The following is a 20,347-nucleotide window of genomic DNA, read 5'->3' on the forward strand; positions in this document are numbered from 1 at the left end:
GACTTGGGGACCTGCAGGTTTGGTGGATGGCATCTAATCAGACACTCAGATGTCTTATAACAAAAGTGACTGTGAGATGAAGATGTTTGATCTGTTATCTTGGAAAGAACATTCACCATTACAAGGCAAGCATTAATCCATCCATTCACTCATTATCCAACCCAATATCTCCCAACTACAGGGACACGGGGGTCTGCTGGAGCCAATCCCAGCCAACACAGGGTGCAAGGCAGGAAACACACACACACACACACACACACACAGGACAATTTAGATTCACCAATGCACCTAACCTGCATGTCTTTGGACTGTGGGAAGAAACCCACGCAGACACTGGGAGAACATGCAAACTCCATGCAGAGAGGACCCGGGAAGTGAACCCAGGTCTCCTAACTGTTGAGGCAGCTGCGTTACCCACCGTACCCACCGCGCCAGCGGCAAGCATTAATAACACTGTTAATATTATTATTGTTATTGCTGTTGTTATTGTTATTAAAAATGATTCCTGACATGACTGGCACCTGACATTGTGTCTGTGTTTCTCTAATTCATCATGTGTCTTCTGTCTTTGTCAAATTAGATCATGTCATTCAAATGTGTCATGTCTGTGTGACTGGTAGCCTTCATTGTACACTTGTAATTTTAATCCATGTCAAATGATGTAATATTTATATCATGTCTGAGTATTTATGGTATTTTTATTTAAATCTTGTAAAGGTTCCACCATCTTTAGTTAGTGTCCACTGGCCTCTCCTGCCTAATTTATCCAAAAAGACACAGAATGGTCCATCATGAAGTAATGAGCAGCTGTTGTAAGAAATTCAAACAGTGAGGACACAAAGTTATCAGTTATGTGACCCCCCAAATGTCCTGTGCAGTGAGTTGGTTTAATGCTGTGCATTTCCTGTAAAACCCAGCAGATGGCAATGTCAGCATGTCACCTGTTAATTTAATCAGATCACTTCAAGTGAATGAGCAGACAAGAAGTCTGACAGGAGCTGCTAGTGGACAGCAATGGCCAGCAGTCATGGGCTCTTCACAGTCTACTTAGACAAAGAGTAACTGGACTAGACATTGAGATGCTGAGCATTCATCACAAACTCATTCTCCTGCTTAGAGATGTCACAGTGAACCTGATAGAGTGTCCTCATCATCTCATTAGTCTGACACCAGAAGAGTTCATCGGAACAAACAGTTGAGAATCAAGCTCTACGGTGAACAGTAGTGACCCGCATGTCTAACTGGTGACTTTGGATGTTGTCCTACAAATTACACAAAGTCTCCATGTGTCCTGAGTCCTGAATGACAAACAGAAATCCAAATTTGTCACCTCCCTCCAGTGTCACATTTGACAAGTGTATTTGGGCACTTGAGTGCAGAATGCTGTGAGTCTCATTTTGTTGACGTTTTTCTCCAATATTAACATCCACATGTCAGTCTGAATAGCATGAAGGCAGGAGACATGGCCAGTTATATAGCAACTTACTTTAAAAGACTTGCAGTGGTTTCAGCTTCAGCATGTCCTTGTGTCTGTCTGACTGTTTCCTCTCATGTCCTCACTTCTCTCTTTTTATCTTCACAGCCTGTCTTATTGTGGTCTCAACTCTAGATGTTGCTCAGGTCTCTCCTCAGCTCTTTCTTCTCCAAATTCACAACTGACTGAACTGAGCCTGAGCAGCAACAATGTGAAGGATTCAGGAGTGGCTCAGCTGTGTGAGGGGCTGAGGAGTGAAAACTGCAAATTAGAGAAACTGAAGTAAGTGAACAACAAGTGTGTGTGCGAGAGAGAGAGAGTGTGAAGGTCCGTGTTAACCTTGTGATGGACTGGCACCTGTCCTGCTGTTGTTCCTGCCTTGCTCCTGAGACTCCAGCTGCCCTGAGCCCTGATCAGGATAAGCAAGTGTAGAAATGGATGGATGGACGGTGAAGGATATTGAACCAGGTTGTTCAATCAGTGATTTGAATTGGGGAAACATTAGAAACTTCTGTAAAGAAAATAAACAAAATGACTGACTGTTTAGCAGAGACACACAGCATTATGGAAAATAACAGGAGTGGCGAAAGAAAAGGAGATGGGAAAGGAGGAATCAGGAAAAGAGCAGAAGAAAAGGGGAAAAAACTGGGAGCTGAAAATAAAGAGAAGATGAGTGGCAGGTCTTAATTATTAGAGGGCAGAGCTGAGCAAAGCAGACGACTAGGAGACCTGCAAGTTTGGCTGATGGCTTCTCGTCAAACACTGTCACAGAATATTCTAGGCCAGAAACAGATCCAGAGTCAGAAGCCTTTCATTTCAGCGACACTTTATTTCATTGTAAGCAAATCTGTGCTGAGCTCACAAAAACAACCAGCACCCAAACACAAGGCAGTATTTTATAAGGAATTGACTTCACATTTCAAATTCTGACCATCCCTTCATATACCAATGGCCAAGCTCCTTTCAGCATTTCTCATCCTTTGCCCCCTGTCCTTTTCACTGTGCCCCCTCATTGCTCATCCTCCAGCCAGTCCTCAGGGATGATATTTCGGGATGTTAACTCCAGTGCTGCCAAACTCTAAGGGCTTCACTTTATTGGTTGCTAAATCCAGTAGCTCCCTTTCAAAAAAATAATAATTAATAGTATATAAAATTAAGTGATAAAAATATACATATACGTATGAAGATATATATATTAAGCTTCAAAAATACATGCAAGTGTATATAATCAGATGATTAAGTCTCTCATATCTCCAGTGCTATTTTCCAGTTGTAATCAGAATGTCCAGTGCTCATCTCGTCACTACTAATCAGTGTTCGTCTTAACAGTACACAATCAGATATGATCTTAGCTCACTCAGATATATGCGTAGCTTAAGTGCTTATGATGTGCTTCAAAAATCGCCAAGCTTATCCTTCCATAACAGACATGCTGAACAAAAGTGACAGGGAGATGAAGGTGTTTGATCTGTCATCTTGGATAGAACTTCCTCCATCACAAGGCACCAGTAATTAATATTATTATTGTAATTAATAATTCTTGACATGACTGGCAGCTGACATTGTGTCAGCGCTGCTCCTTGTTGTACTCATTCTTCATTCGTCTTCTGTTCTTGTCAGATGAGATCTTGCCATTCAAATTTGTGAATTTTGTATGTCTGATGGCGTTTGTTGTACATGCATCATTTGAACCTATGTCAGTGATTTAATACTTTAAACATTTGTCTGAATATTTATGTTATTATTTGTAAAACCTTGTTAATGTTCACCCATCTTTAGTCTACCCACTTACCGTCCTTTGGCCTCTGCAGAGCGATTTATTAAAAGAGAGACATCAGGGAGAAAGACGATAAACAGAAAAGCCAACCATGAAGAAATGAGCTGATGTGAGAAATTCAGAGTCTGAGGACACAAAGCTGTCACTCCTGATGTGAACCAAAATGTCCTGTGTAGTCAGTTGATGAAGTGCTGTGCATTTCCAATCCCTCCAGGAAGATGGCGGTATCAGCATGTTGACCATTCATGTTATCAAATCACTTGGACTAAATGGTCAGACAAGAAGATGGACAGGAACTGGAAATGGACAGCAGTAGTCAGCAGTGATGAGGGTTATTGCACGGTCCAGTCAGACAGCGAGGATTTTAGACCCCCTCTGTGCCCAAAGGACTGGACTTTGGGATGCTGATCAACTATTTGAAGCTTGTCCACCTGCTTTGTTACAAATTAGTAGAAAGAATAAGAAAACTGAGCTCAAGCAGCACTGAGGCCTTTAGTGGGCGGGGGTCAACAGGTCAGTGGCATCAGACAGTATGTGAGTCTGAATGGCTGAGGACAGAAATGTTATGTGTCAGGCTTGTCCTCCATGTTAAATTTGTCATTTGATTCCAAAGTCATGTCCAGTCTTTGTCCTTTCAAACAAACAGAGTGTCCTAATCCTCTTATTATTGTGACATCACAAGTGACAAGTCCATCTAATCACTCGAGTGCAAGAAGCCGTCAGCCTCATTTGTTTGTGGTTCTTGATCAATCTTAATGTCCACATCTCAATCTGAATGACTTCACACCAGAGCATACAGAATGAAGGCAGGAGACATTGGCGGGTATAGCACCTTACTTTATAAGACTAGCAGTGGTCTCGGGTTCAAACTGCATTTCAGTGAAAAGTCAACATGCCAGCAGGCACTGTGTTGTGTGTATGTCTGTCCCTCTTCATGTCCTTACCCCCCTCTCTTTATCTCCACAGCCTGTCAAATTGTGGTCTCACCTCCAGCTGTTCCTTATCTCTTTCCTCAGTCCTCTCTTCTCCACACTCACAGCTGACTGATCTGGAGCTGAACAATAACAAACTGAAAGACTCAGGAGCTCGTCAGCTGTGTGAGGGGTTGTGGAGCCCAAACTGTAAATTAAAGATACTGAGGTGAGTAAACAGGGTGAGGTGTGTGGGGTTATAAAGTCAGAGCTGATGGTGTGATGGACAGATTGATAGCCTGACTGGAAGAAGGAGAAGGACAGGCAACGGGATGAGAAGGACAAAGAGAACTGGGCAAGACGGAAAAGCTGGGCAGAGCTGGACGGAGGTTACAGACAAGGATGACAAGAAAGATAAAGAAGGATGACAGAATGAGAACAATGGAGAAAAGAGGAGGAGTGTGAGGTGGGCTGAGAAAAGAAACATCAGAAAAGGTGAACAGGAGCATGTAGAATTAACAGACAGAGGGACAAGGACACGGGGAGGAGAGGATTGACAGGGTTATAGGGGTCATATTGAACACACAAGGGACAGAAGAGTCAATGTCAATGGACAGGGTGATGAGGGGACAACAAGAGGACAATGAGAGGTCAGCACAAAATAATAAAGGGGCGAGGCCTTTAAAATAGTCTACTAAACAAATGTCACCTCAAGGTAGGTTGAACCCCAGGAAAACCAGAGGCTTCAGGCCTGACTAGGCTTCAGAGAGAATGACATGCTTTTGAATTTAAAATAAAAGCAAAACAGGTGTGTCTGACAAGAGGGAGATCCATGAAAACTCCAGCTTGGCAGAGAAAAGTCCACAAGTAATTTCCACAAAAGATGAGGTTTATTAACAAAAGAACCATAAGTGCTGCCGAAGGCAATCCAAATCTATCAGTATTGTAAAAAGCGAAATCCATTAACAGAATCTGAATTTGAGAGCAAAAGGTTCAAAGCCAATAATCAGAATTAAAAAAGGGTAAAATACTCACCAAGACCACCAAATAGTAGAGGACTTTAATTAAAATCAACAAAGCCATCAATCCTCCAGAAGATGGTGACCTTGTTGGACGCTGAACTGGGTAAGTGGCAGAGTGACACACACATTATGTGACTTAGAGTCACTGAGAGGAATTCTGGGAAGGTCAGTGGGTGTGTCATTGAGATACTCTAGTGTGTGAGGTGGCACCCTCTGGTGTTTGTAACTCACTTGTGTGTCTCTTCACAGGCTGTGTCATAATATGATCATAGAGATTGAGAAGAACAACCTGTGGTCACTAGAACAAGAGTTAAAGAGGACTGGACGGCAGGTGGATATCTACACACGAGAAGGCTGAACATCACAATCAGACCTCTCCCTCTAAATTCATCTCTTTATTCTTTTATATTCTCCTCTGCTCTCCTCCACATTTAATAAACTCTGCATGTCTTCTCAGCCAGTGTTCTTCTCCTTTTTTTTTTACTTTTATTGAATTTCCTGCCAAGTTTTTAAACAGTTTTGAGCAGATCCTTCAAGGAAGAATTTCATATAGTATATAATATCAGTTACCCACTGTTACCAGAGTTAGGATTCTTCCAGCTGAGCAAGATGAGTCTATGTGCCAGTAGTGTAGTAAAGGCAATCACAGTTTGTTTGTCCTTCCCCACTATAAGCCCATCTGTGAACCCACCAAACACAGCTGTTAGTGGGTTAGCCAGGAGTGTGACACCAAGGCTGTCTGAAAGGCATTTAAAGATTTTGGTCCAGAAGAGTGTTAATTTGGTGCAGGCCCAAAACATGTGATCCAGTGAGGCTGGAACTTGATTGTAGCGTACGCAGGTTGGATCTTACCCCGGAAACATTTTGGACAATTTTAAAAGAGAGAGATGTGCTCAAATAAAAGATTTTAAGTTGAATAATTGTATGCTTTACGCATATGGATCTCGTGTGAATTCTGTTCATTGCTGCCTTCAACTCCTTTTCTAAAATGTTGAGTGAGAGATCCTTGTCCCACTTCACTCTGGGTTCTTTAAAAGGAAGGGAATTTAAAATGTTTTTATATATTATAGAGTCCTCAAGACTGATCAATATCTCTTCTGGAATAGAAATAGGTAGGAGGTGAGGAAAACTGGGCAGATCTTGTTTAATAACCTTTCTAATTTGGAGATAGATGGAAAATTGTGTTGATTGAGAAACTAAATTTGGAGTGTAATTGATCATAGGATGCAAAGACATTATGTATGTACATGTCTCTAAGTGATTTTATCCAGTACATTTTCCAAACATTAAAAAATGTGTAAGTTTGAGAGGGTGGAGAAAGGTGATTATCATGTAGAGGTGCCACAGATAAACTATTCTCTAACTTATACTTCCTACATTGGTTCCATATTCTGAGTGAGTGAAGCACAATTGGGTTGTTAGTATATTGACGATAACTTACATTTACTGGGGCACAAAGGAAGAAATACAGTATAAAGAAGTACTGTGGGATTTTATTTCTATTGTGGACAAAGCCTGTATACGTTCATCTATTTGTGTCAATGTTCCGGTTTTCATAGCTTGTATATTTGCTGCCCAATAGTAAAATTGAAAGTTAGGTAGAGCCATGCCACCTTCTGCTTTTGGTCATTGCAGGGTCGCCCTTTGGATACGTGATGGTTTTGAATTCCAAATTAACGAGGTTATGATTGAATGTAATTTCTTAAAAAATGATTTGTTGATGTAAATGGGAAAAGAAGTTTAGGAAGAATATTCGTGTTAATTCTCCCTGCTAATGTGACCATCTATGCTAGTATTGTTTATTTTTTTCCCTGCAATCAGCAAAATTTAGTTTAAAAAGAGCTTTATATTTACTTGTGATGCTTAACCCTAGGTATTTAAACTTATCTGCAATGATAAAAGGGAAGGTTTCCAATCTAATATTGTATGCTAGAGAGTTTGCTGGAAAAAGTACTACTTGTATTCAAATTAATTTTGAGTCTGGATATCTTTTGAAATTCTACTAGTGCTATTAGGACTCTATCTAGTCTGAAATAATATTGCTAATACAAAATGAAGCTTCTGGATTGTTATATAGTAGTTTGATCCATGCACATATATTTGGGCCAAACCCAACTTTTTGCAATGTAGTGAATAGGTAGTCCCATTCAACCATATTGAATTATTTTTCTGCATCCAGAGATAATAAGATCTCCAGGGTGTTAGACTTTATGGGTGAATATATAACATTGAACATGTGTTGAAGATAGGAAGCTAAGTGTCTGTCTTTTTACGAAATCCGATTTGGTCTTGTGATATTACCAAAAGAATCATTTTCTCAATCCTTCTAGCTAGAAATTTGGAAAGTATCTTAACATCATTATTCAGAAGTGAAATTGGTCTATATGATGCACATTGTAATAAGTCATTATTTTTCTTAGGAAAGACAGTAATTAATGCTTGGCAAAAAGTTTGAGGTAGAATTTTGTCTCTGGCTTCTATAAATGTTGCTAATAAAAATCAAGCTAAGTTAATTGGGATTGGGAAATCCGGACATTGCTGCAAATTGTTCTGTGATGTTTCCCAGTTCAACCACAGTGTAAGGAAATCTTACATATCTGGATGACAAGCGGATAATATCATCCTATACAGCTGGCATGGCGCAATTCAGTGATGACAGAGAAATACCTGATCGGTCAGCAAGGTCGTGTTGAAAAAGCTCCTGTGGCTAAAAACCTGAGAGTGGATAGAACTTGAAAAGGAGCAGGTAGAGCACAATTCCTCAAAGTCTGTCTTTGTAAAGCCAGTGCCAGTTCAGCATAATGCTCCAAGAGGAGAGCTCTTGGAAACTGGAATCGACTTAGAAGCCAGTCATCATCATGGGACAAGAAATCAGTGTGATCCCTAAATACGCTCTCTTCCATTTGTGATATCTTCTATCATCTCTAAAGCAGCTATGGTAGTTTGGCCATTTCATACACAATTACATTGATTACATTCAAGAGCCTTAAATTTGTAAACGATATGCAGTTGATTTCAGTTTATTTGATAAAGTCCATGTCACGGATACAAATCTAAAAAACTGCTTTGATGCTGAGTGCCACCCATTCACATATGGTCTGAGGCTGCCCTGAAAATGTGTGGGCTTTACATCAAGTTTAGTTTTTAATATATCTCAATGTGAGCATGGAAACAGTTGGTATGCACTGTTTATATATGAAGCCCCAGATGTGAACTCCTGTTAACCACTGGCCACCCAATCATTTACCTTAATTCTCTCTGTCTAATATTGTCCACCTCAATGTCATCTCTGTCTTATTTCCACAGTCTTTAACCTTCTATAGAACAGTTGAGGTTTGGCTAAAAGGACACTGAGTGCCACTCTGATCAGATTTTTAGTCACTTTGACATCTTCAAATGGGTCACCACAGCTCTAAGACCAAAGAGAAGTCAGGGCAGGCATACTCTAAGATAGGAAGACCTGATGAAGAAGTCACTGCTCTGTCTGGTGAGGACAATTCAGAGGCACCATTCCATCATTATGAGAAATCTAACATTATGGGGAAATAGGTCAGTAATTTCACGAGGAGTTAATTTTTGACAGCGAAGCCAATTCCATAGGTCCACATCTCTGACTGTGGTCGGCCTTTCCAGAAGAATATATATCAGGCTGTGGTTTCAGTGATGGATCCTTCATTAGCGAGATGAATCACAATGAGAATACATATGTCCATCTAACGCTGGAGCTCTGAGGCTATGAGGACTGATCTCTGAGGTGGTCATTCAATAGTTTTCAAATTCATAAATGTGCGGACATTACAAGAAGCTAGAATGAAAGATTTTGAAGGTTTTCAGCTGCATGCATAGGGATGACTTACTAGGTAAAATACTAATTAGTTTTGAGATTGGGCTGGGGAACAGCCCAGATGAATAGCCACTCCGTACTCCTCTTCTGCACCGCACGTTTTTGGGGAACCCAGTGCTAAATCATTCGTAGACAACCTGATTCTTTGTGGGAATGTTGTACTTAGCAGAGCAGCTCCCTCACTGCAATCTATTGAAAGTCAGTTTTCAGTAAAACATAATTCAACATACTAAGCTTTAAATTTATAATTAATAATTTATAACTTATTCACACAAGAGAACTCCCCCACAACCCTGTAATGGTAGCTTCTATGTGATCAGTGGGAAAGAGTAGTTTTTATATTATTGGTTTTTGCAAGGTCCTTATTGGTTTTTCACTCGATGATCAAAGTGAGCAGCAACGCTAAGTTTACCAACAGAAAATTTACACAGCGACCTCACAGATAAAGTCTAAATGTCAAGATGTAAACACAACAAATAAAAAAAACTACCGTATATACTCGTGCATAAGTTGGGTCTTGAAACCCGAAAAATCGGTCATAAAATCAAATCCTGACTTATACACAACAATTTATTGTTTTTTTACATCTTCTTGCTTCCTCCAATCTCACATCAGTTTCTCAGACACATCAAATTTTGTTGCAGCAGCACAGTTACCAATTTATTTCACTATTTCAATGACTTTAAAACCAGCTTCATATTTCCTTCTGATCAAACACTCCATCGTAGATAAGGGATGCTCTTATGATAAAGGTGTATGAGATTGTTAGATACAAAAAACACAAAACAGTGCAAATGTCACTTCGGACTAGTTTGGGTATTACCGTGTGGTCACGTAGGCACAATACATAGGAATAAAAAGGCAGTGTGCTCCATAGTTACTCTCTCAGGTGGGCATTAGAATATCATAATCTCTTGGACCAATAGTGTGGGTTTTCCACATTCGACTTATACGACCGATATTATGAAATACCAAAAATTATATGGTAAAATCAAGCACCGACTTATCCAAGGGAGAACTTAAACATGAGTATATATGGTAGACTAATGTAAGCCCAACGACTCTAGACAATTGCACTAGTTTGCAAAGACATCCTTAGAGTCCTTGTAGGGGTGGATTCACTACAGCAGGGAGGCATTTTGCATGCTGTCTTGCTAAGAAGAAAATAGCATGGAGGTCAATGAGGTATTTTGGCCTGACCAGGAGTGAAGACATTTGCTGCATTTACTTTTATTTTTGTATGTTTTATATTATAACATAGTTTTATCATAATCTGTTGCTTTTTGTTTGCTTGTTTGTTTTACTTGCAAAAAAGAGAGATGTCTACTCTAAAAGCACATTTACATCTACTGAATAAAAGTGAAACTATTGATGTTTATCATCATTGTGCTCCTTCTACATCCACATTTTACTTCCACATTTGGATTTTCCCTTATGCACTTTTAATTAATTCATCCACATCTTTGTTTTGGAGTACAGAGGAGTCCATTTGGCCACAGTGTTTTCAAATTAATTGCACTCTCGTCAAGTTGACAGAAGTGGTGTCTGTATATCTGATGCACGTGTGTGCATTTGGATCACAAGATTCAATTTGAGCAGTGTTAACATTATTTTTTGTGATGAATGTTGGATTCAGACAGATAGAGATCCATTTTGGAGAACAGAGTTAGAGTTTTTAGGTTTGTGCTTAGCTCTTTGAAAAAAAGGTGAATTATTTACATAAAAATATGTTCTAGCAGTTCTAAAACAAACAAAGTTGACAAATGTAACCATTAAGAATAAAAGCTGTCATGGATTAATAAAAGAACTTTTCATGGGTGACACCACCCTCATAAGCGGATCACAAAGACAAGGTCTACTTGCTGGCCAATAAAGGTCAGCAGCTTAAAATGTCTTTAAAGTCCCCTCACTGATGTGGGAACATTCCCACTGATTTCAGCTACCATCACAAAGGATGTCAAAGTGTAGCTGTGGTGAAATAAAAGGATTTCCAAATGAACAAAGAGTTGGGGAATGTCCCTGTAGCCGCTGAAGTAGAAGGCGAGATCGTGCACGGGTAAAACGCATGCCGAAAGAAATCTCTCAGTCCAAAAGTTCATTTTAAAAATATTTAATGAAAGTTAAAAGCAAATAATCCACACAAGAATAAAGAAAACAGTAGTTACACACGTAGAATAAAAGGCAAAAAGAAAAAAGAAAAATGTATCTTCTCTAAATTTAGCTTTTCTTGAAAAACTTTAGTTATAAAAGTTCTTTACTTCTTCTTCTATACTTAAAGATTCTTAGCTTCTTCTTCTGTACACTATAAGCATACAGTTCTGCACTTAAATAAGTACTGTTTTCTGACAAGTTACTTCACACACTCAAAAGGCACGTAGACCCGTAGGCACGGTTTAAAAGCATGTGTCCTCTACACCTTACACATGACAAGGCTGGTCACTAACTGAGAATAAACTGAGAATAATGTTCAGTCAGAGCTGTTAGAAATGGCAGGAATATGCCAATTCAGTTCTACTTATGGGGGTTATAGGAATCTCCCATAGATTATGCATTGTCATTTAGTAAAACATTTATGAATCTTATGTAACTATGAAAGGGCTCTTACAGTCCCTGTATATTGTTTAGCCGACAATAGCAGAAAAACGCTCAAATGACTCAAAAAAAAAAGCAACTGACAAAGTGAAACAGTGATATGGCGTTTTTATAGAGAAAAAAGATGGCTGGCGGAAAAGATGTGGCAGGAGATGACGTTATAATGGGTGGATGGAAGTGACGTCATCATTGGGAGACCGGACGTGATGTTATTGTTGATGTGACAGAAGTGACGCTATCTTCAGGAGACCAGCAGTGACGTTATCCTCAGGAGTTGGAAGTGACATCATCAACGAGAGGCCAGAAGTGATGTTTTAATCTGGATTTAGATGTGGAAGTGATGTTGTGTGGTCATCTTGGAAATCCAGAAGTTTATGTGGTGAGTATTTTGGATTATTTCTCTTCTTTTGGTCTGATGAAAATCACCCCTTCATCTTGCGATGTTTCACTGACCTCAGGGCTTGTTGACTGCCTCCTAAGTGCACGTGTGTGACAGAAGCCTATATGTTTCTTTTTGTGTTCAGCTTTTAAAACCTAGAGAGGAGTCCATTGGGACTAACTGTATTAAAGAACATCATGGTACAAAAACTACTCAGCTCAGGAACGCACAGTTCTTCAAAATATGGTGACAATGGCTCTGAATTCAACGGCACATGGCTCCCTGTGGTTCTGGTCATGTACTGTGTAAGAAAAAAAAAAATTAATCCTGGTTTGGTGTGCACCTAGGAAGAGACGAAGGTGCAAAGCCTAAAGATTGAGCAGTGTTTTACTTCCTGGGTTAGTGCTGAGACTTTTGTCCTTCTAAACATATAGTAATGAATAAAAATGAAATATAATCCTTTAATGTTATATAAGAACTAGGGGGCTTTATCCCCTGCTCGCTTTGCTCGCCAACCCACCAGCTCTACGCGCCGTTGTGAAGTGTGGGGCTCAAAGTACCTCAAGAAGACGCGGCCGCTCCTCCAAAACCCCTCCTAAACGGTGATACCATGGGAAACAAATGCGTTTTTGTTTAACTCCTCTTTGCTCGATCAGCTGCTGGCATTGATGCTGTTGCCATGCCGTGTGATCTGAACTTTGCTTGCATAACCCTCCTTCCCCCCCAACCACCACCAGCGCTACTCTCCGTTGTGAAGAGGGAGGCTGAACGCACACCACGGAGACATTTTCACTCCTCCGAAACCCCTCTTAAATGGTGATACATTTTCCTACTTCAATTATCTCTAACCTGCTCTGCATGTGAATCACGGGACTTGCTTCCAAAGGTTGTAAGTATGACGTGACTTGTCAGTCTCGAGGGAAGTGAAAGAGTCTCTCTGACTCTCTTCAAAAGATCTCTCTGCAAAAGATCAGGTCTCGTCGGTGGAAGTGTCTCGTCACAAGATTTTTTTTATATAATAGAGAGATATAGTATTGTAATTGAGCTTAAGCATTAAAGAATTAAGATTAGCAAAATAACATTTCATTTGGCTGCAGGAAATATGTACAACTGTTATGTTTTAAGGATTTAAAAACTAGTAGAAGTGTTTAACATTTTGGTAGGAGTAAGCATGCCTTCTAAATATATACCAATTATAGTGTAAAATCATTTTTCTTTAGCACACTTGCTGTGTCACTTGTGGTTTAGCAAAGTTTCCTGCTGAAAGCCCCTGCTTAACTGACAAATTACCAACAGCAGAAACTCCACAAATACAGTACATCGGTTGTGCAACAACTGAGAAGCCAGTTTGTAACAAAAGTGCTTAGTATGAGCTGTAGGTCACATGTACATGGGTCAGTGGAGCTGATGGACTGCCAGTAAACATAGTGGACTTGGTCAATTAGGACCATACTAGGTAATTCCATTTTGTGTATCATGTTAGCAACAAAATGATAAAGTTCTTTGCGAATACAATTAATTTTTAGAACTGTTGTAAAATTGATAAAATGTATATAGCAGCATGGCAGTAGTTCCTCTCCTTCCTTCCTCTCAGCTTTGTACACGTGTTTCTGTGAGTGCTACCTCTTGAATGCAAGTCTTAGAAAACTAAAAGAAGACTGTTTGACACTTCCTTCTGCCTGTGTTCATTACCTTCAAATTACATGAAGGGAAAGGGGTTCACCCAATGGGGTTGATGGTCATTTCTTGCACAACTGTCTTAGAAAGGTGTACCTACTTATTAAAAACTTCAGCCATTCTGTCCAGTCACTTTTTTTCTTCCTCTGTGCAGGACCTTTACATTGATGTTGGTTTTAACCTTCAGAACATAAGACAACCCAAAAGCTGCTCATACTGAAAACAGTGTCTCTTATATTTATAGTCTGATCCAAAGAAACTTTCAAATGTCAGTGTTATAAATGTAAGCCTGTGTTTCCGATAGGAGGTTTTAGCTCCTTGGAAATATGATCTTTTGTATTGCGGCGTTTTAATGAACCTGTATTTAAATAATTATAAATTAAAAAGGCGACAAACTCACAGAAAAGAAAGGATAAACTTAGCTATGTTTAATATCGGCTTACGCTGCATAGCAGACGGGAGAAATAATTAGCATTTCTCAGTCCGAGGGTGGGTGCCCGACGTGTAGAATATGCAGTCTTTGTCACAGCGTAGGAAGGATTTTTGGTCCAATTTGACGTAGTCTTCTCTGTCCAAACAGTTTCTCTTGGTTTGGCAACTCTCCAAGCTGTTTTTATACTGCTTTCTACGTGTGCAGGCCCCCAGATGCTAACATCAGACAGTAGGTTCAAATAACACTCAGTTTTCTCCAGGCTGACAACACATTCCTCTAGCTGTCCCTGTCTGTCTAATCCTATGCTTGGCCCAGCAAATCTGACACTCTATGCTAAATCTGGCTCAACTCTGCATGTTACACAGACAAGGAATGAAAAATATATTTTAAAAGGGTCTGAACAGAGAAAGTGACATAAATCTTAATATTATAAAAAACTTATTATAACAGACTATAAAAGAGGAGCACTAGGTGGTAAAGTGGCCCCTGGGGGACTAACAAAGACTCACCGGACATTAATCTTGTTCATTTTTTTTTAATAACACAAAGCTGAACTTCCCTTCTTCTGTTTTTTTTTTTTTTTTTGTAATGTAGATGAGCTGCCAGAGAGCTGACAGACTGGCCAAGTCCTGCCAGGGGTCTTGGGTTCTGCTTCACAGCTAGAAACACCTGCTGGAGTGGAGGTGCCTGCTGCTCTTCCACTGCCGTAAGTCAAGTTCTTCAAATCTTTCTCTTGGGTTTGAGAGGCTGAATGTTTCTTAATAACAGTGAGGGTTGCACAGATAAGCCAGTGGGACTGGGGATGAGGTCTGTGCTGAAGGGGATGTAAGCAAATGTTAGAAAAAAGAGACTTTGGACTGAGCATGCCCTATTGTGTCAGGCTCAGTTACATGTAAAGTGACGCATTTCATGGCTCATAGCTTTATTTATAAGTAGCCAGTCATGGATCTTTACCTCACTCTGCTTTAAAACAAATTGTGTAATAAGAATGTGAAGCAAATTCACAAACAATGGCTGAGGTTGAAATGAGGGTTTAAATGTGACATTAAAACATGGACACTCCACCCTACAGTAGAATCATCATCATTGTGACCTGAAGATAAAGTACCAAATACAGTGATACCTTGTGTTATGTCCAGAATTTAACCCTGTGTTTCTTTAAAAGTTTGTACATAGTTTTTTACTAAAAGACAAGGCAGGATGGGAATAAAAAGGGTGTGGTGAACTGATGGTTTGTTGGAAAAAGGAGGTTGAAATAAAAACAATAAGAAAAAATTTGGGCAAAACCCGTGTGTGACGAGTTTTTGTGTCTGGATACAAAACCTTGGAATACAAACTTAATCCGTTCCAGAACCCTGTTCGAGTTCCAAATCATTTGAGTTCCAAGACAATTTTTCTCCTTTAAATTAATAGAAACTGGATTAATCCGTTCCTGCGTCCCACAAACTCGAACTTTCTAACAGTAAATACACTGGATTTTGGGCAGCACAGTAAAGAGACCTGGGTTCGCTTCCCGGGTCCTCCCTGTGTGGAGTTTGCATGTTCTCCCCGTGTCTACGGGGGTTTCTTTTCACAGTCCAAAGACATGCAGGTTAGATGTATTGGCGATCCTAAATTGTCCCTAGTATGTGCTTGATGTGTGTGTGTGTGTGTGTGTGTCCTGCGGTGGGCTAGCACTTTGCTTGGGATTTGTTCCTGCCTTGCACCCTGTGCTGGGTGGGATTAGCTTCAGCTGACCCCCATGACCCTGTGTTAGGATATAGCGGGTTGGACAATGACTGACTACACTAGATTTTAAGGTAAAATATTAACAAATAATAATAATATTTGAATAAAACTGTAAATTGATAAAATTAAAAATATAAAAACCTGTATTTACCTGAAAAAGGAATGATGATGACGCATGTGGAAGCTGGAGGAAGAGGAGGAGGAGAGAGATTATTGCTTGGAATGCTTTCCTCTTACTCTTATTGTGCTCACTACACTTTTTACACACTACACAGATTTTATTATATAAAAAAAATAAAACAAACAGGCACAAAAGCATAAAATTAGCCACGGAAATAGACGCAAAAATCACACAAGAAGCTTTCACTACAGCTTCCGACAACAAACTGAATGACAACGTGTATGGGTGGCCCGAGCTCTGGGGAAACATACGCACAAACACACACGCATTACGTGCTGGGCACTCAGATTCCAAAGCAGCGTTCAGATTCTGGGGCAAAATTTGCTCAAATTTTTTGGGTCTGAAGAACTTGGCCAGAGTAACTTTTTAATATTTCTGGACATGCTGTGCTTTTAACTTTCACAATTTTCAAAATTTATCAAGCTGTTCAGAACAAAAAAAGCTAAATTTTAAAGAGCCGATGGAGCATAACAGATTTACTGCTCAAGAGATCTTAAAAAGAAACATTTCTTTCTATAGCACACTCTCACAAATGGGAACTCAAAGTAAAATAAGAATTCAAAATATTAAAATGGCAGTATCCCTAGTTACTTTAGTTTATGTTTATTGTCGTATGTGGTGAGTACAGTGAAATTCTATCCTGCGTGCCTAATTCCTGCTCTCTGACCCAAGATTAGTGTTCCGCCAAGCTTATGCAGAGAGTAATTATTAGGGCTCTTGAATTCAGCTCCGTCATGCGGTAAAGAGAAGATGTTTAGCGCTGCACTCCTGTGAGGTGATCTGTTAATTATAAGGGAGCAGGCAAACCCTCTTGTTTGGAGCTGCACTCGCCATTAATAGGTGTGCCTGTCTGAAAACCTTTGCCATTCTGTAAACTTTATAGATTAGAAATAGTAAAATGACCCTAACCCTAACCATCTCAAGTATTCTACACCAACAAATTCCCTAAAGATTCCACCTCTTCCAATCATGCCACAAACTACCTAGTGGACCACATTATAGCACTCTGTCAAGAGGAGACAAATAGGAAAACATCAAAAAGTAGGGGCCCTCACCTCATTTTGTGTAGGATGGTTGTTTTGTTGTGGACAGAGAGTCGGGGTCCCACGAGTCATCAGCTGAGGGTAGTACCTGTCAATGTTAACTGTAGAATCTCAGTAAATAAGGATTCATTCAAATACTTTAAAAAAAGAGATTGCTCGTGCACTTGGATCAAGTAATCACTTTAATCAGAATGTTCTGGTAGCAGCGAGTACAGTGCTCTGGTCCACCATCATGCCAGACTCAAAACAGCATTACACAAATAGAGTATTTATAACCAAGACAAGCATTCTGACAAGATAAGCCGGTTGTTCTTCAGATGTGTAAATCAAAGAGTTGAAATTACTTTGCTTTCCTACTCCTGAATTTGTGAGAGACAGGAAGAGGGAGAGACTCTTTCAATTGATATCCTAACAGACAATTTTCTTACATCAAAGGGTTAAACTGTTTCACAGATTGTTGAGGTGGCTCAAAAAAAAGTATGGTAGATGATAAATTCCTTTTTGCAACTTGAGATGCGGCCTTCTTTTTACAATAACCGTGCCTTTGCCTGTAAATCCAGTTTTTCTATTCTCATTTGCATGCAGCTCCAACAGTTTACGTAATTTCACCTGAAATTTGCATGGCTGTTATAGACCCTGCACAGTTCTTCTTTCATTGTATTTCAAGGCAGACAGTTTCCAGCTTTTATTGGTCTTATGTATCTTGGCAAAATAACTACTATTACACCACAAACGTACTGTAATCTTCAGAACAGGTCGTCCACCTGAAGCTAAGCATCTTTGGCCCTGGCTAGTACTTGAATGGGAGACCAAATAGGAAAATCTTGGGCTGCTGCTGCTGGAAGAAGTGTTGGTGAGGTCAGCAGGGGATGCTTACCTTGAGGATTGAATGTGGATCCCATTTCCCCAATACGGTGATGGAGACACTGCACTGTAAAACTGGCACCGTTTTTTGGATGAGATGTAAAATCAAGATCCTGACTCTCTATGGTCAATAAAAATTAACAGAATCCTTTATAAACAGTAGGGTGCATACCGAATGTCCTGCCTAAATTGCCCACCATGGCCTGGTCATTCTGGCCCCTTAATCATACCCTGTGCCTAATTGGCTAAATATCCCTCACCCCCTCTCACCACCTAACAGCTAATGTGTTGTGAACATAATGGTGCAAAATGGCTGCCATTGCTTCATGAATGTGGATGCTGCACATTAGTAATGGTTGAGGTGGCTCCCTACTCACTGTGTAAAGTGTTTTGAGTAGTGAGAAAAATAATAATAATAATAATAATAATAATAATAATAATAATAATAATACTGGTTGTAATAATCTCACTACCATCCTATAGACCTTCCCTTCCACTCTTGCTGATACCTGTCTGTCACAAATCACTCCTGACACTCTTCTCCACCCATTCCACCCTGCCTGCACTCTCTTTTTCACCTCTCTTCCACAATTTCCATTATGCTGTACTGTTCATCCCAAGTATTTAAACTCATCCAGCTCCCTAAGAGACAATAATACTGCAGTAGTTTGATTTTGTTGTAGTGAGTTTCAGAGTCCAATGACTGAGCTGCTAGATGTGTCGCACTACACAACAAGCAGTGAGGGGTGCATGCTGTGACTGTCTTAAATTTGCTTTGATTTTCTTAACAATATGTAAATGAAGGTTACAAGAGAAAATTATTATTAACTACTCGGAATGTCATGTGAGATTCTGGAACATAAAAACCACAAAAAACGATGAGCTTCCTCTATTCCAGTGTTTCACTGTCCTTTTGGCCTTATGTCTCCATACAGCCTTTCAATAGAACCAAAATACCCTAACACACACACACAACTCAAACTTGCATTATTTTTAATTTGTCTATTTAAATTGCTTTTAAACTGGACATTACAAAATATTATGCATAATGTTATTAAACTCAATATTATTGCAAAGGTGTACTCTTAACCAATAGACATGCATTAACTTTCTGTGGATGTAAAAACAGAGTTGCCGATTCATCTTATTTTTAGTGAGACACTTGCCATTACTTGTTTTTCATGAATGTTGAGAGTTCAGGGGGCAGTGTGACCACAGCAGTAATAAGGTTATTCTCTACACTCAGCCTGTTCCTTTGCTTGGTTTTGATTTGTGTCAAAGCTGAGAAAGTAATTTCACACAAATAAGTAGATCCAAAAGGTAAATGTTCATTAACTGAATAATTGCCAAGCTAAGGATATTCCTTTTCACCTTTGCCAGTGTCTTGTCTTCATGTTTCATCTTCAGGCCACAATCTGAGGTCACATCCATCAGTTTTTTCTAGCAGTCTAATAGGAAGGCCATTGCTGCTGTTCACAGTCACACTGAAAGGATTCCTCAACAAGTCCCATTTAGGAAACCCGGCTTCAATGTCACTGAAGTATGAATTCAGCTCACTGTTGATCCCGGACACATCTGCTTGCACCCTTCTCAATACTAAAGCTCTGTCTGTGCCAGTGGTAGGCATCAAGAAGTTGGAAGCAGCTCACATCTCCCCCAATTTAATCTTCCTTATGACTCGGTCAGTTTGTCGTACATATTAAGGATATGTGTGTCTCTACCTTGCAGTGATAGGCTGAATTCATTCAGTTTGACAACCACTTCAGCAAGATATGCCAGACATACCACCCACTGTGTGTCTTTAAACAGTGTAGCGAGGGAGTGCAGGTATTTCTTCAGGAAAGCAAACACCTCTGCACCAAGTTCAAACAGTTTGACCAGTGTTTTGCCACATGATAGCCATCAGACGTCAATATGAAGTAGTAGTTGTTGATGCATTGATGCACTCTCTTGACAGAGACTTTGAAACACTCTCTGATTTATGGGCCTTGACTAGATGAAGTTTATCAATTTAACTGCATCATTCCCGACATTATTTAACTCAGAGGTCATTCATTTAATGGCTATTGCCTCCCAGTGAACAATGCAGTGCACTTTATGCCTGGGTTTAACTTCCTGGCAAGCCCAAGGAGCCCATGCACCCACCCTGTTAAAACTGTTGCCCCATCACTACATACGTGATTGCAAAGTTTCTAATCTAGATCATTGCCCTGAAAAAAACAGTATATCATTTAAAAAATCCTCCAAAGAAGTCTTTCTTATAAGTGTGTTCAAAAACAGAATATGCTTTTTTATGTCAGACTTTACTTTATATTGTAATCAGTTGCACCTTAGCTAGTTGTTTATATGTTTATATAGGCCACCAGATGGAGCTCTCCCTGCAGCATGGAGGTGCCCCGGATACCAGCAGGGAATCATGGAC

General features: G+C 39.8%; 1 protein-coding gene across 3 annotated transcripts in view; it reads left to right on the forward strand.

The window, feature by feature from the left end:
- LOC120533386 (NACHT, LRR and PYD domains-containing protein 3-like) overlaps positions 1-5,640 on the forward strand; it is a 50,759-nt gene extending 45,119 nt beyond the window's left edge. For all 3 annotated transcript variants that reach the window (XM_039760228.1, XM_039760230.1, XM_039760229.1), the window contains 3 exons: positions 1,583-1,756; positions 4,218-4,391; positions 5,434-5,640. In XM_039760228.1, coding sequence (XP_039616162.1) covers positions 1,583-1,756; positions 4,218-4,391; positions 5,434-5,542 — 457 coding nt within the window. In that variant the 3' untranslated portion in view covers positions 5,543-5,640. The remainder of the gene's footprint in view (positions 1-1,582; positions 1,757-4,217; positions 4,392-5,433) is intronic.
- The last annotated feature ends 14,707 nt before the right edge of the window (positions 5,641-20,347 follow it).

The sequence above is a fragment of the Polypterus senegalus genome, chromosome 8 (genome assembly GCF_016835505.1).
Source record: "Polypterus senegalus isolate Bchr_013 chromosome 8, ASM1683550v1, whole genome shotgun sequence".
Lineage (NCBI taxonomy): Eukaryota > Metazoa > Chordata > Cladistia > Polypteriformes > Polypteridae > Polypterus > Polypterus senegalus.